We start from the raw sequence: 21,046 nt of genomic DNA on the forward strand, positions 1-21,046 counted from the left end.
GGCAGCGGTGACAATTCCTGGGGCACGACGTGCAGCAGCAGGAACTGTCAGACCTTAGCAGACCAATTCTGCTCAGCCTGATTTTGAGCAGGGGACTGGGCTGCACAGCCTTTGAAGTTGCTTCTGTGGTCCCAGAGATTGGGGGCTACCCACTGTAAGTTTAAACCCACACAGAGGCTTTATGATTAAATATAATATACACTTTAAAACACCAGAAAACATATGCATGGGTTAGTGAATTGTTACAAGGCAAACACCCTTGTAAACACCCAGGCCAGAAGATTTTGCTGTCCCCAAAACTCACTTATAACTCCTCGCTCCCTGCTAAGAATATCCCTGTCCTGACTTTTAGAGTAATCATTTCATTAATTTTCTTTATAGTATATAACCTCTGTGGTTCCCTAAACACCTTATAGTTTAGTTTTGCCTTTTCTTTTCCCCTTTCAGTCTTTGATTCATTTAGAATCTCTCTCTCTCTCTCTCTCTCTCTCTGCCCCCACTGAAATTTAATGGTTTGAAGAGACTGGATCAGTTGTCTTGTAAAATTTACCGGTCTGGATTTTGTTAATTGATGCAGTTCAGTGTGTTCCTCCGTCCTCAGATTTCCTAGAAACTGGCAGTTGCATCCAAACCAAATGTTTGATCTGAGGCTTGAGATTTTTTGGTATGGCCTCATCACAGGAAGCACTCTGTTAATGGTCAGAAGTACATGTCTGTCTCTGCTTTGTTGAATCTCCCTTTGTGATGTTAGCCATTAGTCATTCCTAGATCCATTAATTGATTAGCAGTTTCAAAACAGTAAAATTCTGTTTCTTCTCTCTTCTTTGGTGGAATACTTCTCTGTAGACTAACTTCACCTTGTTAACTATTTATTAAGAAGAAAAATGTTCTCTGTCCTCCTAGGGGCAGTTGTTTGGAAACTTACACTCAACCAAAAGACACATTAGCAAGAGAAAAGCAGATTTTTATTCACTATGTATCTGTGCGTTCACAGAAGAATGTGTCTCTTAGAACTTGGGGTTTACATCGGGGCGCCTGGGTGGTGCAGTCGGTTAAGCGTCCGACTTCAGCCAGGTCACGATCTCTCGGTCCGTGAGTTCGAGCCCCGCGTCAGGCTCTGGGCTGATGGCTCGGATCCTGGAGTCTGCTTCCGATTCTGTGTCTCCCTCTCTCTCTGCCCCTCCCCCATTCATGCTCTGTCTCTCTCTGTCCCCAAAAAAATAAACATTGAAAAAAAAATTTTTTTTAAAGAATTTGGGGTTTATATACCACTTTAATGGAGGATAGGGGAGGGCAGAGAGGCACTTCTAAGGGGACAAATGACTTCTTATGGGGGGAGGGGGAGAATGGGCACTTAAGTGACTTTTTGGAAAGATAAATGATCCCTTAGGAGGACAGGGGGTAAAATAGTCCTGTGACGATGTATTTGGATGTGATACAAATCTGTCCAAAAGCTGAGTTGCTCCTTAGTGACAAGTGAGTTCTTTTGGGAAGCTATGTTTTTAGGCAGATAAGGGATTTCAGAAACTCAGATACTTTTAAGTTCAAAATAATTTTTAGGCCACAGTGGTTTATTTTGGCCCCTTCACTCTTTTAGTCACCCAGTGATATAGTCTGCATGGGGAAATCAAGGTAAATTCTTGATTGTTTTCTTTACCAGGGAGAGGTGTGGTCGGGAGGAGAGAGCTGTTTCCCAAGCAACCTCCAGTAGCGACCAATTAGGGGCGTGTGTGCACGTACATGTGTATCACATCATTATGGAAACACAAATTTAACGGTATTTGATGTGTTTGAAATGTCCTCTCTCTGGCCAGAGTGGGCTTCTTCAAGCTGGCATCCAAGCCATACATCCTTATGATGAGGGAGCGTGGGGCAGGCTGAGAACCAAGTGCAGTTCACAGCAAACCCCACCCCGTCCCCCATCCCAGGTGGGATCTGTGTGATATTCCCCGGACACTCCTGGCTACCCAAGAACAAAGGAAAGGGGTGTAAGTGCTTGCCACGATGATGTGGGAAACTAAGGCAAATGAAACATTAAATTCCCTTGCTGTCTACAGTCCACGGACACGCCCTTGAAACTGGCAGAGTGACCACCTTCTACGAACTCAGCTGCCTGCATGATGACACTGCTAGTGGCCAAAGAGAATCTTGGCTTAACATTATCCTGACCTCCCCACCCCTCCAGGAACCTGCAAGTCTACCTTAACATATAAAAATTCCTTTGTAAACTTCCGTTATCTCAACCGCCCCAAGATATATGTTGGCAATCATACTCCAAGCTTATGGCCCCCTGATATACACCTGAAGGGTCTCATGACTGAGGTTTTGCTAAATGGTAATAAACGGCGTTTTCCTAGCACAGCTCACCCCTCTAGGTCCTGGAAACCTTGCTTCCAAAATACCTTAGAGTTACTCCATCCCTGACCCCCGCCCAACCCGAGGGTATGTAATGAGTGACCTGTCACAACCGCAGTGTAGCAATTCCTGCCCACGGGTCCGGTCCCCGTGCTTTCATAAAAATCACCTCTTTGCACCAAAGACATCTTCAAGAATTCTTTCTTGGCCATCGGTTCCGGAACTAACCCCCCCACCCCCCACCACCCTAAAACTTCATCGCTTAGATTTTCAGAACTTCTCTGGTGTGACATTTTCTGGTTCATCTTATACATTTCCTGTCACAAACATGGACTCTGCCATTTCTTCACAAAACTCTGGTTTCTTTCAGTGGGAAAAAGGAACTTCTGAGGGCCCAGTCTGTGGTAGCCCTCGGTTTATAGAAGATTCCCTGCATTTGCTGTTGGAGTGTGCAAGCCCATGTGAGTGTCAGCCACGGCTCCAACACTGGCTGGCAGAGTTTCCAAGCGCTTGCTGGTTATCTTGGAGTTCTTCGATCCATCAGATGCCCCATTCCTTCCCCGTTTTCTTCTGCGCAGATGCTATTATGCAGCTCCCGTTTCTGTCAGGTTTGGAGGCTTGTGGGGGAACGTCATCAACTACTTGGCTGTATACATCGTTTGTGGGTTTTGCTGTCCTACGTGCTGTGTTTTTATGGCGGCCTTTGTGGAAAATGGAAAATTATGCCACGGCTACCACCTTCTTATAAAAATGCACCTTTAACAACCTCGTAACAAACGTCCTCCATCGTGTAAGTAAAGCCACGCTGGTTTTTACCATTCGAGGCAAAGAACCAAAACAGATACGGAGGGGTCTTAATTAAGCAAAGGGATGGCAGAGGCAAGGATTTGTCACCTGACCTGTTTTGAAGCCTCCAAAGAGCTAAGTACATTTGTGTAGCACTTTGGTTGACAGTTAAGGCTGCAACATGGGTTGGGGCCTGGAGAAGGTCTTCAACTGTCGGATTAGGTCGACTCACCGTTTTATTTCCCCGGAAGCTTGGATGGTGACAAACTGTGATCAAAGCACAGGACACATCCTTGCTGTAGGCAACTGGGCCACTGGAGATTCCTGAGCAGGGGGGTTCAGAAGGTGAACTTCTGATGCGTGCAAGATGGACAAGGGGTGTGTGAGAGGTAGGCCAACACGGGGTGATGGGCCCGGAAAGTGGTGCAGTGTCCAGAAGAGAGGACCGAGCACCAAAACTAGAGCGGTGGGAGTATGAAGGGGAAGGCGGGCAGTAATGGGGGCGGAGTGGGAGAGACTGAACAGTAAGTGGTGACAGGGAAAGGAAGGGCGGGCAGCGGCTGAGGTCTCAAAGCTGGGTGATTAATAAGAAAAATAGGAATGTAACCTCCCACACGAGGGACCTCGGGCTGAAAGCAGAAAAGTGATCCCTGTCCTAGGAATTTATTCTTTACACAGTTCTCTTCAAACATTTCTTTCCTAGGAAATACTTCATCGGCCGGTTAGAAAGCAGAGCGCGTGGCCTGTGTTGACGCAGGATGGGAGGAAGGAGAGAGCGGATGGGAGGAGGGAGGGAGCGGGGAGGGAGGGCTGTGCTGATGACGCGGAATGGGAGGAGGGCGCAGCCCTCGCTCGGCTGTTCACGCGGTGGCCCGTGGGAGGCGCCACAGAGAAAGGCGCCCAGCCGCAGCCCCGCGACCTACCGGTCACTCCAGAGCTCGATCTCATCCCACAGCTCGCCGGGGAGAAAGTCAGTGCCTTCACCTCACAGGCACAGCTCGCTGCAGCATCCGCCTCCAAAATCTGCCAGACCTAAGTGGTTTCTGTAATTCGTGAAACTCAAGAGGCTTTAACGGAATACCTGAAGCACTTCGGAAGAGGCATGGGTGGAGGGCCTCTCCTTGGAGTCCGATCATGTGTTCAAAGCAATATCCACTCTGCTACCTGCACATCTGGTCGAAAGTAAATGGACCATTCTCACCGAACACGAAGACCCTGCACTTCAAGCAGTCACGGGAGAGCACAATCTTGGATTGACTACTCTCTAGCTTCAGTCAAAAGATGAGCTGAGCCCATTTCTGAATCAAATGAGAACGTGAATTACCCTCTCTTGAAGGACCTTTAAATAAACAGTAAGTCAAATCACCAGAAAGCTACAAATGCCACCACTGGTTTTCAATTTACTGTTTTATGGAAATTCACAAAAGGGGTAGAAGTACACAAGCAAATGTATGCATTTTAGGAACTTGCATTGGAGAGATTTTCACTTGTAGGCCACTAAACCTTAATGGCGGGAATTTCTGAATTTTGTGCCAGAGATTTTTTCCTTAGCAACCATTCTCTTTAAGATGTAACAAGACTACACACCTTTTTACCTCCGTGCTGGAAATCTCAGACCTAAATTCAGTGTCCCAGAAAAGCTTGTATGACTTAATCTTATATGAAGTTATACCGTACTAGACATTTGTTACAAACGATCTCAAATCCACCTAAGAATTTGGCAAAAACTATATCCAGCTACCTTCCTTCCCCTCTCCTGTATTTTATTTCACCATTACTTGTGGTAGCAATTCATAAGCAACCCAGGTCCCTCTCAAAGTCTACCCTTAGAAAGCCAATTAAGAGAAATGTGAAAAGCAACTGCCTTATTGTTGACCTTCAGGCTAAAGACGTCTGGAAGGAGGAGGAAACATAAAATTGGTCGGGTGGCAAGGGGGAATATAGGTTTAAACTAACAAGGACTTTACTCTGTTAGAAAAGTGTCAAGGTTAGGCTCAATGGTTAACATTAGCTCGGTAAGACCTGGGGCACCCGGCTGGCTGTCAGAAGAGCACGCGTCTCCTAATCCCAGGGTTGTGAGTTCGAGCCCCGTGTTGGGTGTAGAGATTAAGTAAATAAAATTGTTTTTTAAAAACTAGGTTAAGACTACACTCCAGCACTCTTTCTGTGGGCTCTGGCACATGTTGATCACCCCCATTATAATCACTATAACCGAACCCTAAGACTCTTATCCTGAGAAACTGGTAAAGTGAAGATGAAAAGAAGGAAAACTGGCATCACGCTTGTTTTCCAAACACAACTCCAGCACCAACTGGATGTGCAACCGTAAGACTTAATCTGAGATGTTTTATTTTGTAAAATGGATACCATTTCACCAGGCAGTTGTGGACATAACCCAAAGAATGTAGAACCACGTCACAGTATCTATCAGGCTCCTTGGTAGGCAAGAAATATTCTTTCCCTTTCACCTACTGGAACTGAAAACCCTGCATTGCCCTCTGCCATCATTTTAGCCTGGTCCTATTCAAATCTCAATTCACCTAACTTCCTAGGTGATCAATCTCTAGGACCCTCCTGCTTTTTCCCCGTTTCCAACACCTCCAGACTCGTTTTCCTCAGACACACTTCTCTCTTGCCACTTCCGAGAGCTTACCAGGATTCCCCACTGCCAATCATCAGCCGGTTGGGCTTCTGGTTTCTCACGTAAGCAAAGCCTGTTACAAATTTACTTGTGGACCCTCCTTCCCCTCCCCCTTAAACAATTCACTTATTTAAGAACCAATTCATGTCCCTATTCCCTCAAAAGCGACCCCAACTATTACCCACCAACTGAACTTGCTCTTTAATATTAATACAGCACTTGGGGCGCCTGGGTGGCTCAGTCGGCTGGGCGGCCGACTACAGCTCAGGTCATGATCTCACGGTCTGTGGTTTCGAGCCCCGCGTCGGGTTCTGTCCTGAGAGCTCAGAGCCTGGAGCCTGCTGCCGATTCTGTTTCTCCCTCTCTCGCTGACCCTTCCCTGCTTTGCTGTCTCTCTCTCTCAAAAACAATAAATAAAAAAAATTTTTTTAAGTTTTAAATACTATACAGAACTTAAAACCTGAATCACATCTAATTGGGTAAGCTCTACATCCAATGTGGGGCTTCAACTCATGACTCCCCCGAGATCAAGAGCTGCGTGCTCCACCGACTGAGCCAGCCAGGCGCCCCTAGTTGGCTCTTCCGTCTGCTTACCTCATTACTGCTTTTGCTTTCTAAACAAAATCATACACTTAAGGGCAGAGACCGTGTTCTATCTTCCCATACCAATATCAAAAAGAGAATTGTGGGCCTCATCCTAGACGTACAAAACAGAGACAGTTGGAGTGAATGGGGAAGCATTAAAAACACTCCCGGGGGCTCGGGGGCTCCTATCAACATCGCAGTAGGAGAAAACTACTCATTACCCTGCCAGCAGAGATCATCTCGTCAACATTTATCTCTACTAGTAACACCCTAATACGGGATCAAGCGTTTTCTCTCTATAAAACAAAGCTGTTGCTGATGGTTCACAAAAAAGGAAATACTTTTTTTCGGACAAGAGGATGGTCACTGTCGCCAAGTGCTCGGCCCTCCGGCGCGGGAGCCCACCGTGGTGCCCCCGGGGAGTCTGCTGAGTTCGGTGGCAGCTGGCCTTCGGCAGAGTCCAGCGCTGTCAGCCGCAGAGGGACCATGACCCTATGACCGTGGCGTCTCTTTGGACACCAGGACGATGCTGCTTTAGTGCCCCAGAGAGCTCCGTTTTTTAAGCAGTTTCTTACCAAAGGTAGTTCTTGAACTTTCTGCCCCTCTGATACTCAGTTTGCTATTTTGCATTGTTTTCAGAAGTAATCTTCCAACTCCATAAATAAATGAAAACCAAGCCACACAGTTGGAAATCAAGTTTTGTTTTTATATGAACAGAAGTAGACCATCTAGAAATATTTCAGTTTATTTAAATTGTTAAGTAGAATATGAAACCGAATTTGTAGCTAGTACCAGAGAATGGACTTAACTGTTTGGTGTTTAATGAGAACAGCTTCTACACAGGATCCCAAGAGACTTACAGAAAAAGGGGCAAAGCCCTAATATTAAGCAAATAAAACTCATGTTTCAAACAGGTTATACAAAAATTGATTTATACTCCATTTCCCTTTTTTTTTGATATTTAGAAAGTGCAGATTTAACAAAAGGTAGCCATATCCTTTCTATGTACAATGCCGATTATAATTATGCAAACAACAAAACTGTCAGTCTGTTACCCAAAAATCCCAGTGTTTAGCTCTCAAACCTTAAGTCACTGAATTGAATCAGGATTAAAGAGGGTTAAAAAATAAAAAAGCTATTGCCACATTCCAGATAAAGGAAAGCAACACATACACTAAAATTAATCTAACGACAGTAGGTTTAACCTATAACTTTTCGAGAAGCTTAACCTCATTTCATTATTATTTTTAGTGGAAAATTAGGGATTATTTGGCAATGCTGCTTTTACTAGTAAACAATGATAAAGTCAAGTGAAGGAAAAAACCTAAGAACAACCACCAGTGAGGCATATAAAATTGTTTTTAGGGCACTATCTGAAAAATTCATGGATGTTCAGAGCAGATACGTCCCTATGTTGGTGATGTGAGCCAAGAGGGCATTAAAATGCTACCCACGACACAGAAAGACTTTTCAATGGAAGCTGCTGTCCTAAACTCAGCCTCTGCTAGAAATGAATCATGCTATTCACAATTATTTCAACAAAGGTATCATCTTAGGATGCTAGCAGCGTAGCAAACTTAACTTACCCTATCCTGATGATAAGCAATGAAGCGAAACTAGAAAAATGAAGTGAAAAAGGACAGGGTTAGAGATAGCCGGAGATCTGATCTGTACATGAAAAGCCTTTTGTTGTCCTTTTCCCAAATCCATGGTAATACAAGTTTTCCAAAGGGGTGTGAAGATAGGACTTAAAATTAATAATACTCTAAAGTACTTCTAATCTTAAGGTAAAGACAACTTAACACTGAAAAAGTGTTCTTCAAAGGCCAAATCTCAGTATATTTGGCAAACATGTTAATAAATCTCACTCCTCCTTCCCACCTTAAAAAAAAAAACCAACCAAACAAACAAACAAAAAAAAAAACAAAACAAAAAACATAACTTTTACTGGGCTACCAAATTGCTAGAGGAGTTGCCAAAATGGAGACTCTTCAAATTTAGGTTAAGAGATTTATTCTAGGAAAGTGAATAGGCTATACACCTAATTAGAAAGACAAACCACAACACCCTCCAAACACTAGTGCATGCAATTAACTCTTCCATTTCATAAACTCAATGGATAGAAAGGGAACAGAGAGGGAAGAGGAGCATGAAGTAAAAGAGCTGATGAAGGAACCTGGGGCAGAAGTTTTAGGGGAAAGAGAAAATGAGGGAAAGACATTAGATAGTAGTAGGCAGTTAGAATTTCTCTTTCAGTTTACTTAGCAAGTTAAATCAGTACTTTATGTTAAACTTGAAAAACCTACTAGTTTGCCCCTTTCATTTTTAAATAACTCATACCATTGGGTGGTGGTGGGGGGCGGGGGAGCAAATAAAGCAGCATGCGGGAAGACAGCGAGGAGAAAGTGGCCAAACAGAAGAACCGGTGGCAGGAACAGTTTGAAGTATCAAGGCCACTTGAAATTAAGACTCAGCAAACCAAAGCTATCATTTCTGCATTACCCTTTGTCCTCAGTTAACTACTTTGAAAATTATAGCCAAGCAAACCACAAACATTTGAATGGTTTATGTTTGGATGATATGTATGTCTCCTGCACATGCTTCCACCAAAACAAAACAAAACAAAACAAAACAAAACAAAACAAAACAAAACAAAACACAAAACAAAACAAAAGAAAAACCAAAGCAGTTCCTTTCCACATAAGGCACAGGACAAAATTAATCCCATTACATATTCAAGGCGAAAATGAGTGTTTTCCTGGCTTTTGTTTCTTTTGCTATCACATGTCTATAGATTATAGGGACTCAAGCACATTATCCATGACAGAAAATTCCACTGTTGTACAAAATAAAATTGTTAATTCTAACTTTTATTCTTATACAATTTGCAGAATAGAGTTGAAATGATTGCTATAGGTTTTAATGTTGATAAGAAGAACTGGACTATAATACAACTGAAATGCAGTGGTGAGCTGAGCAAGTACATTTAAAAATGAAGTCACAGACATGATTTTTCTATACATTTTTTTTTGGAAGAAAATTATAAAGTCCGCAAGCAGTCACAGATGAAAGAACAAATAAAATAGGTGGATTGGATAATTAAGATGAGGAACAAAAGTATCTGTTTCGAGTTAAAAATGGACAGAGTGGTTTATTTTGCAGCAAGAGGAGCCAACAGGGTGGTGGATGGCAACTGACGGAACAGGAGGATGTTCAGCAACATTTGCTCTTCCAGCCTGTCACGCCTCCTCCACTGCTGATATCTACATTCTCACTGTTGGGCTCTTTTACAGGGGTCTGGAACACACACACAAGGAAAGTAACCCATGAATAAACACTGCTATGAAAAAATCAAGATTCAACACAAATATTCTCATAAATGTAACAAAACGTAATTACGGTCACATAAGATAGGTGTTCTCTCCCACGCAAAAAGTAAACATTTGGCAGCTTTGTTTCTGATCTACATTTTGCCTGCTCACTCCAAGCTGTGAATGTCTAGAGGCCTCCTGGCATCCTTTTAATAAAGCTTCCAATATCCTTTCTGCTGTTTGCACAGAGGTTTTTCTTAGCCCTGACCCCTGAGTGTTTAGGACTTAAAAAGCATTATCAGGCAAATGTATAAAACCAATGTTGGGTCGAGTCTAACCTCAGGGAAGTGAACCAGCCCTTTTCTGTCTAGTTAACTTGCCTTTTGAGACTGAAGCTTGTGATACTTTACCATACCTTTAAAAAGGCAGTCTCAACAATGATATGCTAACATTAAGTGGAAGGAAATGGGTGGGGCAGAACACAAAGTTGTAGAATTCATGTTAAAGATGGACACAGAAAAAAGTCAAAAGGAGAGACATCAAATGTCAACAGCAGTAACCCTTAGGTAGTGGGGTTGAGTGATTTTATTTTCTTCTATGAATACTCCTGTATTTCCCCAATATCCTAAATAGTACTTTTAAAATCATAAGAATATCATCTTCTCAATGGACAGCCTACACTGTATGTATGAAAGGAACATTTTTTAGCAACAGCTTGTATTTAGTAAAGTATACAATTTTTTTTTTGTTTTTTTAATGTTTACTTTTGATAGAGACAGAACACGAGCAGGGGAGGGGCAGAGAGAAAGGGAGACACAGAATCTGAAGCAGGCTCCAGGCTCTGAGCTGTCAGCACAGAGCCTGACACAGGGCTCGAACTCACGAATCACAAAATCATTACCTAGTCGCAGTCAGATGCTTAACCGGCTGAGCCACCAAATCTTAACTGTGCTTAGTATATAATGTGAAACTATCAGATCAAAATCTAGAATGTAATACTCCCAGAAGGCTCCCTTATATCCCTTTCTAGCCAGTACTACCCTACTAAAGGTAACCAGTACTCTCATTTCTGTCACCGGAGATTAGGTTTTTTTCTGTTCTTGACCTTCATATACACGGAACCATGTTTTATGTATTCTTTTATGCATGACTCCCTTTACTCAGTATCAGTCTGGGAAATGTATCCAGATTGTTTTGTGTGTTAACAGTAGTTCATCATGAGTGAAAATTTAAAAGCTAGGGTGTAACTGGGAATATATTCTCTCCTAGAAACAATATAAAGTTAAGGTAACCCAGGGGGGGAAACAAAATATTTTAAAGGCACGTAGCCCAAGAGACACCTGCTTAACTAATACTGAGGTGAAATTTCAACTTGCACTTCGAGGTCACCTACCTATTCTCACTGCTTTATGGGATTCTTCTCCTCATTGTACGTTATAGCTACAAGCTTTGCATTTAAAAAACCTTTGTGAGTTTTCCTGAACTAACTTTATTCCTATTGCAGATCTTGAGAAAAATGAACAGAAGAGAAAGAGGCCAGTCAGCACCTCGCCCACAGCAGAAGAATATGATTGCACAGGAAATACTCTTTCTCTGGTAACTTCCAGGTGTGGGTCAGTTAAAAGTACATGGGTGCTTAAAAACAAACAAACATGGGTGCTTGTAAGCAGGGAGGTCACTGTATCTATTCACTTAGCACTTCATTCACAGTCCATCCCTTCACAATTTAACTTAGAGCCTTGAAAGAGACTCCCTAAAAAAGGGAATTATTCTATGCAGAGCAAAACATTTTAGAGCCAAAAGTATTAATCAAGTTTATTAAGTACAACTCCAAGCTGTTCCCAGCCAAGAATAAGAGAAAGGCCAATAACTACATTTAAAAAGTGAGGGAAAGGGGCGCCTGGGTGGCGCAGTCGGTTAAGCGTCCGACTTCAGCCAGGTCACGATCTCGCGGTCCGTGAGTTCGAGCCCCGCGTCGGGCTCTGGGCTGATGGCTCAGAGCCTGGAGCCTGTTTCCAATTCTGTGTCTCCCTCTCTCTCTGCCCCTCCCCCATTCATGCTCTGTCTCTCTCTGTCCCAAAAATAAATAAACGTTAAAAAAAAATTTTTTTAAAAATAAAAAGTGAGGGAAAGAATAAAAGAAGTTTACATAAAAGGCAATACAAAAGTGATTGTTAAACAGATCTTTGAAAATGCTCACCTTACTCAAGAGAGCTGCAAATTAAATCCACCTTTGTTTCTTGTTTTTAAACCTGTCAGGTTGGGGAAGATCTGAAGGTCTTACAACCCACTATGTGGTCAGAGTGTGAGTAAACAGACGTCCCCATACACTGCTAGCAGGAATGTTAATGGGTACAAACAACCCTCAGGACAGCATGTGGCGCCATGTATCACAATTATTAAAAAACACGTATATTTTCTCTTTGGCCACTTCCAGGTATCTGTCCTTCATATATTTGCACATAATCATGTACTTACAAAATGATTTAAATACAGGATTATTCACTGCAATACAATTTATGAGATCATAAGGTTGAAAATCACTCAAATGTCCTTGAGAAAACCTGTTTAATTATGACAAATCAACTCAAGGGAGTAGCATTCAATTATTTAAAAAGTGGACTTTACGTATACATTTAAAGTGCCAAACAGTGTACACGCTGCCTTACCCAAAGAGTGGGAATAAAAATATATTCATATTAACACCTATATTAATAACTAAGAGGTTAAACTGGTTATCTGTGGGGGAGAAATGAGGAGTTGGGGGAATGCAGTGGGAAACTTCTCTGTACTTTCACTCTCTTTATTTTAAATGTTTGAACCAGGAGAATGAATTACTTAGTCTAATAATTAAGTTAAAAAATGGTTTAAATTGCTTTCACTCTGAAGTTAATTTTTCTTGGAGCACCTAGGCGGCTCAGCCAGTTAAGTGTCCGACTTCAGCTCAGGTCATGATTTCGTGTGGGTTCAAGCCCCACATCAGGCTCCATGGTGACAGTGTGGAGCCTGCTTGGGATTCTCTCTCTCTTTCTGCCCCTACCCTGCTTGCTCTCTGTCTCTCTCTCAAGCATCACTCCTGTTTCCCATATTCCAATGTAAAACAAGTTCATGTTTGATGTTTTAACTCATAACCTGACCACAATGAAAAGCATTATGTATGTGCATAGAAAAAAAATGCAACCTCACATTTGGGCCTGCCTACATGGGGAAGACTCCAGACTGAGATCTTTCTGTATTGGTGTATCCATACTTTTGAGCCTTTAATATGAGAACAAGGAAAACCTATTTCATAGGGAAACAGATTATATGATTATATAAGCATTTTTTAAAAATGCCAAGATTAGTGAGAAGTTGAGGGCTACAGTATGGACAGAAAGAAATCAGAAACCATGGAGAAAACTAAAAAATCCAGAAAGAGAAAGAACACAAAAGAATATTAACAAGTGTTATGGTAAATCTTATGGGTACTGGAATAATTTTTCACTGTGACCCACAAGGCTCTGAAATACAAAGTATATTATCACTAACTTAAAAAGTATTTTGTGGGGCACCTAGGCAGCTCAGTCCATCTTCATGATCTCGCGGTTCACAAGTTCGAGCTCTGCGTTGGGCTCTGTGCTGACAGCTCAGAGCCTGGAGCCTGCTTTGGATTTTGTGTCTCCCTCTCTCTCTGCCCCTCCTCTGCTCGCGCATGCTCACATATGGTCGCATGCTCTCTCTCTCTCAAAAATAAGTATTTAAAAAAATAAAAAAAAAAAAATTTTCTATCCCTGTTATTCCCTTCATGTAACTAAAAATGCAAACATTTTGGGGTGCCTGGGTGGTTCCATTGGTTAGTTAACTGTCTGACTCCGGGTTTCGGCTCAGATAAGGATCTCCCAGTTTATGAGTTTGAGCCCTGCACTGGTCTCTGTGCTGACACTGTGGAGCCTGCCTGGGAGTCTCCCTCCCCCACCCTCTCTGCCCCTTCAGCGCCTGTGCTTTGTCCTTCTCAAAATAAATAAACTTTAAATTAAAAAGTACAAACATTTTTCCTTGTCCACCTAGTATTTTACTTTCATAACTGGTTTTTCTTATTTTTTAAATTTACTGTTTGTTTTTCTTCTTTTTGATGCTACTGTAAATGGAATTATATCCTTAACTTCATTTTTGTTAGTTTGTTTTACAGTCACTCTGAATAGCAATAACTGATGACTTTTTTCCAGTTTGAACACACAATTACAGTTGACAACTACATTTTGCTATATACAAAAGTAAGTTGTTTGATTTCTCTGAAATTTCACTAGATTTGTATTTGAGATACCATTTCTATTACACCTTATGTTTTATATATATGTATGTATATATATACACACACGTAAATTATATATACATAAATGATAAATTCCGGGATTGGTTTTTTGAAAAAAAAAATATTATTTCAATTATAAAAATAGAAAAGTTACCAGAGCAATTAAATTTTCTCCTATACAATGCTTGCTTCTCCTATAGGATTTGTGTAAAAACAGATTTGTTCTGTTTTTATGTGCATTTAAATGTACTATAGAGTGAATAGAGAACTCAGGATTCATAACCAAATCTGTGTATTGTATCTAACCACCTGAGGAAAAATATGAAAATCAGATTTCCCAATTTTGCTACAAGTTACTTGTAGTGGTGAGTTTCACAAATTAAACCCAGAAACTAATCTTGAGGCAAAGTTAATTCCCTGAGATTACATTTTATCATTTTTAACACATCACAGATTGAAATGATTGGCTAAAAGAAATACAGAGATGGATTTACTGTATTTATTCAGTATATAACAGATATGTGCCCTTTACTGGCACATCTGAGAAATGACTATATAGAAAAAAAATGATTCTGTACAAATCACCATTAGCTTAAATTTTAAGAAATTACCTATGGAAATGCAAAGAATGTATTAAGAGAAATGAGTCCAAAAGTAAACAAAAGAGCCACAACACCATGGACCGGACAAAAAGTTGAAAAAAGGAGCATGAAATTGGGGACCTGAGAGTCAGTGTGGGAGTTCAGAACAGTGTTACCACTGACCAGAAGCCACAGATTTCTAGTGGCTCTCTGTTCTCCCCAGGTCCTACTTCACTTTGGAGGGTTAGATGTTGGTGATAGGTAAACAGTTACGAACAATACCACCCAAATCTAATTTTCTGTATGTTAATCTAGTACTTCAAAAAAGACTAAATGCTCAATTGTGACACTGGCACCTTAGAATTCAAAAGTAAAAATATGATCTTACCTTTCGAAGGATATCTTCAGCTAATGTGAGAAAAGCCTTTTCGATGTTTATATTTGCTTTTGCACTAGTCTCAAAAAATCTAATACCATGCTCCCTTGCAATCTAAAACAGAAGCAAAAGGTCATCATAAAATTATCAAGCATAGGGTGCTGACTGCTGACGTTAGTATCCTGGAGGAAAAAATATTATTCTAAAGGCGGCAGTCTCTACTAGGTTATATAAAACAAAGTTATTTCGATGGGTCAAGATTCAAATGGTCAAGTTCTTTCAAAAATAAATAAGTAAACAAAAATACTAAAAGAATCCTCTTCTCACTTCAGGAGTTTACTTCAGATAGCCTAAGTGAGGTACTTAAAGTCTGAAGTTAAAAAATTGAGAACCTCTTTGTAATTTAAATAAGGTTAACAATACTACCACCACAGGTTTGATTCTCCCATACGTGTTGGACATGCACTGAAAAAATTCACTCAAAGGATAAACTATTGTTTCCCACAGCATTTATAAAACATTGTGAATAGCTCAGCATCCTCCATTACCAGTACCAGCCAATCTAAAGCAATACCATCTTTACAAAGAAAGCGTATTAGTTTCATTCAGAGCTTTTTACCTGTTCTCCTTTTCCTTTAGGTACAACTCTTTTATCATCCATATCACATTTGTTTCCTAGTAACATTCTTTCCACATCTTCATTGGCATGCTACAATGGAAAAAATTTTAAATTTACACACTACCACCAATTATAGCTTAATATTCTCTAAAAATGACTTTATTTTTCTCAATTTTCAGTGTCATTTTTATAATCTGAAAGTTTTAAAGCAATCGTCCTGAAATCATCCCCATGCTAAGGCCTATACAAATTCATAAATTACTTAGAAAAAGAAACACAATCCCTAATATTGCTGTCAAATATTATTTCCCCCCAATAAGAGGCTGTATAGTTTCTAATATATTCTCACCAAAAGAGAAGATTTAGGCAAAAGATCTGAAACTGGAATCTCTTATGCATAATCTAAATCCAAGAAGGATGATGATTTTGGAGAATATGTATTACCCTGTAGAAGCCTTAATTATAAATTCTATAGAGCCCTTAAAATCTCAAAAAGCTATACTGCTAGGGTGCCTGGGAGGCTCAGTCACTCTTGACTTCAGCTCAAGTCATGATCTCACCACGGTCTGAGAGACTGAGCCCCACTCTAGGCTCTGTGCTGACAGCACAGTGCCTGCTTGGGATATTCTCTCTCCCTCTTTGCCCCTCCCCTACTTGCGCATGCTCTCTCTCTCAAAATAAACATTAAAAAAAAAAAAAAAGCTATACTGCTAGAGCACACTGAAATCCTAGTAACATCTTTTGCACAAATAGAAAAACCCATCCCTAAAATTCATATGTAACCTCAAGGGACCCTAAACAGCCAAAAATGATCTTGAAAAAGTACAAAGTTGGAAGATTCATACTTACTTCCTGCTTTCAAAACTTATTACAAAGCTACAATAATCAAAACAGTGTGTGCCACTGGCATAAAAAAACATACGCAAATAAAACAGAATCCAGAGCCAAGAAATAACCCCTTGCATGCATCTGACAAGTGCTCTGACAAGAGTACCAAGCCCATTCAATGGGGGAAAGAAGTCTTTTCAACAAATAGTGTTGGGCATACCAAATATCAATAAGCAAAAGAATGAAGTTGGGACCCGCAACTTACACCATATACAAAACTAAATTCAAAGTGGATCAAAGGCCTAAATATAAGACCTAAAACTGTAAAATTCATAAAAGAGAATACAGGGGAACAAGTTTTATGACCCTGGATTTGTTAATGGTTTCTTGGATACGACACCAAAAGTATAGACAACAAAGGAAAAAATAGGCAAATTAATATTTCATCAAAATTAAAAACTTGTGTGTGTCAAAGGTCACTACCAGAGTGAAAAGGCAACCAACCCCCGGAATACCAAAAGTATTTGCAAATCATCTATCTTTGGCCCAACACACCTTTCTTTCCCTGAATGTCTCTGCAGCCAAGGTACAGGTTTTCTAGATAACGGAGTAATTTGAGATTTGATTGGTCTTAAATTCGAACCCATCACATTCTTTTTGACTAGCCCCATTCTTTTCTGGGTCACTTGTACTCATTTCTTCAGGTCTCGGCATAAATGTCATTCCTTATATCAATAGGGTTTGGCTATTCTGGGTCCCTTCCATTTCCATATGAATTTTATCTTCCAATTCATAAACACGAAGTATGTTTCCAATTACTCAGATCTTCTTTAATTTCTTATAACATTTTTTCAGTATTTAAGTCTTGTACATGTCTGGTTACATTTTTCATAACTAGCTTTCCTCTTTTGTTTTTTTAATTTATTGTTTTTCTTCTTTTTGATGCTACTGTAAATGCAATTATACCCTTAATTTCACTTCTGGATTTTTCACTGCTCGTGTATAGAAATACAACTGATTTTTGTATACTGATCTTATTTCCTCCAAGCTTACTGAGTGTGTTTATTGGTTCTAACAGTTTTATTTTTTGGTGTATGTGTATGGACTCCTTAGGATTTTCTATATACAAAATCTCATTATTTACAAATATAGTTTTACTTCCCAATCTGGGAGCCCCCTTTTTTTCCTCTGCCTAATTGCCCTGGCTAGAACCTCCACTACAATTAAGAATTACAGGTGGCATACTTCTCATTTTCTTAGTTGCAGGGGGCAGGTATGATGTTGGCTGTGGGATTTTCACAAACATCTTTTTTTATTAATCATGTTTGTTAATTTATTTATTATTGAGAGACAGAGAGACACACAGTGTGAGCTGGGGAGGGGCAGAGAGAGGGGGAGACACAGAATCCGAAGCAGGCTCCAAGGTCTCAGCTGTCAGCACAGAGCCCCACGCAGGGCTCAAACCCACGAACTGTGAGATCATGACCTGAGCCAAAGTCGGTCGCCTAACCAACTGAGCCACCCAGGCACCCCACAGACATCTTTTATTAAGCTAAGGAGGTTTTCTCCTATTTCTAGTTTGTGGAGTGCTTTTATCATGAAAGGGTGCTGGTTCTTTGCCTCCTATCAATATGGTATATTACACTGATTGACTTCTTTTTTATTTTATTTTGAGAGAGAGAGTGGGGGGGGAGGGGGGAGAAAGAGAGAAAATCTCAAGCAGACTCTGCACCGTAAGTGCAGAGATCAACAAGAGGCTTGAACTCAGAAACCAAACCGTGAGATCATGACCTGAGACAAAATCAGATGCTTAAACCAACTGAGCCACCCAGGTGCCCCTATACTGATTGATTTCTTATATTAAACCACCTTTGCATTCCTAAGTAAATTCCTCTTGATCATGATATATAATCCTTTAGAAAATGTTGTTGGATCGGGATGCCTGCGTGGCTCAGTTGATTGAGCGTCTGACTTGGGCGCAGGTCATGATCTCACCGTTCATGAGTTCGAGCCCCGCATCCGGCTCCAGGCTGACAGCTCAGAGCTTGGAACCTACTTCAGATTCTGTGTTTACCCCTCTCTCTCTGCCCCTCCCCTGCTCATGCTATGTATCTCTTTCTCTCTCACACAAAAATAAACATTAAAAAAAAATGTTAAGTTTCCTTAAAAAAGTAAAAATGTTGTTGGATCAGTTCAGCTTCTTTTCATTTAGTTAAAGCTTTAATTTCTACAAAAAAGTGAAAATTAGGCAGCACCATTCTTCTTTGAGATAAGAACTCCTTTAAAAAAAAAAATGTATATTTATTTTGAGAGAGAGAATGAGCAGTGGAGGGGCAGAGAAAGAAGGAAACAGAGAATCCCAAGCAGGCTCTGTGCTGTCAGTGCAGAGCCCAACACAGGGCTCAATCTCAAGAACTGAGAGATCATGACCTGAGCGGAAATCAAGTCTCAAGAGTCAGATGCTTAACAGACTGAGCCATCGAGGTGCTCCCACCAATATGTTAGATGGCTTATATATGTCAGTTATGTATCTTAACTCTCATGTTGGGAAACTTAAGCCATCCAGCCTTAGTTAAGTATGTAAGGCTGTAATATAATAAAAAACATATTTGGTCCTTCTCCCCTGGCACAATACTCCTAATTTCCAGAGTGACAGATTGTCTTTTGTTATTCGTAACAATACCCTTTCTGCTTATCTAAGTTTATGCTAATGAAGACTAGGGCAGAGGGTGCCTACAGAGCTTCACAATAGAAGGTGGTCACCAGAGGAACCAAACATGTAATTAAGGAATTGGAACTTCAGCCACTCCCCTATCTCCCATGAGGAGAAGGGACTAGAGATTAAGTTCAATCACCAGAGGTCAATGATTTAAGTAACCATGCCTATACAGTAAAACCTGGATTAAACTCTGAAACAATGAAGTTACGGCACCTTCCAGGTTGAACAAATCAAAATACCCAGAGGGTGCCATGTCCAGAGACGGCTTGGAAGCAGTGTTCCCCAACCCCAATACCTATATGCCTATGCATCACTTCCATTTAGCTGTTCCTGTACTGTATCCTTCATAATAAAATAATAAATGTAAATACAGCACTTTCTTGAGTTCTGTGAGACATTCTAGCCAACTACTGAGCCAAAAGTGGGTCCTAGGAACTCCCAAATTTGTAGCCAAGTCAGAGAGAAGTGAGGGTAGCCTGGGGAACCAGGATTTAACATTTGAAGGAAGGGCAGTCTTGTGTGACTGAGTCCTTAAACTTGTGGAGCCAGAATGGCATTGAACTGTAGGACATCCAGTTCATGTCACAGAATTCAGAAAACTGGTTGCTGTTAGAACAACACTGCACAGTCTCTTTATAAACTACTCCTACTACACATGCTACTTGGCTGAATCATAAAATAAAGGCTAAAAGAAATCGAAAATGGAGCCTTTTGTGTCAAAAATCTGTGAACTGTTAACTGATTATTAAATACTAACAGGCTTCTCCTTGAAGATTTATTGTAGCGATGGAAAAGGTAGTAATGAGCTGTTAGGACTGGTACCATTGAAGATACCATGATCTTGTGTCTAATGCTGGCTTAAGCCTTGATCTTCATGTACCTAGCCAAAAATGCTTTAAAGAGTTATTAGTCTTAATGAAATTAAAAGTCTAGAAGGCAGCAGTAAGACATGAAAAATAATTTCAACAAGAAGCTACCTATGCTGCAGCACAGAAGCAGACATGCTCTGACACATATTTTACCTTATAAAAACTCACATGTTCACATGCAATGGTATGGTTCTATTTTCTTGGTTAGGTTTTTAACACATTACTACTCTGTATCTTTCAAAATGTCTAGAAGTGATAGGACCTTTCTGTTGTTTTTAAATTACTACTGAAAAAGGTAGTAATTCATTCATTCAATAAAAATTCACTGAGAAATAATTCATTTAGAGAGAGCTGTGTAAAACCACTGGTAGCTTCTATGTGGGGCCACCTTAGAAGATGGCTGCATAAAGGTTTTGGGTAAGTTAGTAACTGCCTTGGACAGGGTTCTAGACAGACCCAAAACTTTAAGACAAAGGTAGGCAAAATATAACATTAACCTTTAAAAAGGAGAAATAACTAATAAAGACAGTACATTATATACTAAACATCAATTAGAATATTTATTCTTAACACAAAAATGTGTCTTTATAAGGGGTTTATACAATTTCTAGGTCTTACCTCATCTATGTTTCTAAGCCATTTGCTGATGTTTTCAAAACTTTTACCATTGGTGATGTCATATACTAGCATGATACCCATTGCTCCTCTGTAGTAGGAGGTTGTGATGGTGTGAAATCGTTCCTGGCCTGCCGTATCCCTGAAATAAACAGCAATAATTTGTATTGAGCATTTTGATATTACTACATTCTAGATAAAGGGCAAAACAGAATGGTTTGGTAAGAAAAACACAAAAATCCATTATATGCCACAAAGCAAAACTGAACCACTCATTTAATTCTTAGATGTTAATAATTCTGGTTTATTCTTAAGAATAAATATATATAACTTTTTTTTTTTAATTTTTTTAAAAAATTTTTTTTCAACGTTTTTTATTTATTTTTGGGACAGAGAGAGACAGAGCATGAACGGGAGAGGGGCAGAGAGAGAGGGAGACACAGAATCGGAAACAGGCTCCAGGCTCTGAG

At 40.4% G+C, this 21,046-nt stretch overlaps 1 protein-coding gene across 1 annotated transcript in view; it reads right to left on the minus strand.

Annotated features, from left to right (window-relative positions):
* Positions 1-7,052: 7,052 nt before the first annotated feature.
* The window catches only part of RAB10 (RAB10, member RAS oncogene family), a 78,159-nt gene continuing 64,165 nt past the window's right edge, over positions 7,053-21,046 (minus strand). Inside the window, exons 3-6 of the mRNA XM_047853267.1 lie at positions 20,580-20,718; positions 15,546-15,635; positions 14,939-15,040; positions 7,053-9,664 (exon numbers count right to left, since the gene is read on the minus strand). Coding sequence (XP_047709223.1) covers positions 9,581-9,664; positions 14,939-15,040; positions 15,546-15,635; positions 20,580-20,718 — 415 coding nt within the window. The 3' untranslated portion in view covers positions 7,053-9,580. The remainder of the gene's footprint in view (positions 9,665-14,938; positions 15,041-15,545; positions 15,636-20,579; positions 20,719-21,046) is intronic.

The sequence above is a fragment of the Prionailurus viverrinus genome, chromosome A3 (assembly GCF_022837055.1).
Source record: "Prionailurus viverrinus isolate Anna chromosome A3, UM_Priviv_1.0, whole genome shotgun sequence".
Lineage (NCBI taxonomy): Eukaryota > Metazoa > Chordata > Mammalia > Carnivora > Felidae > Prionailurus > Prionailurus viverrinus.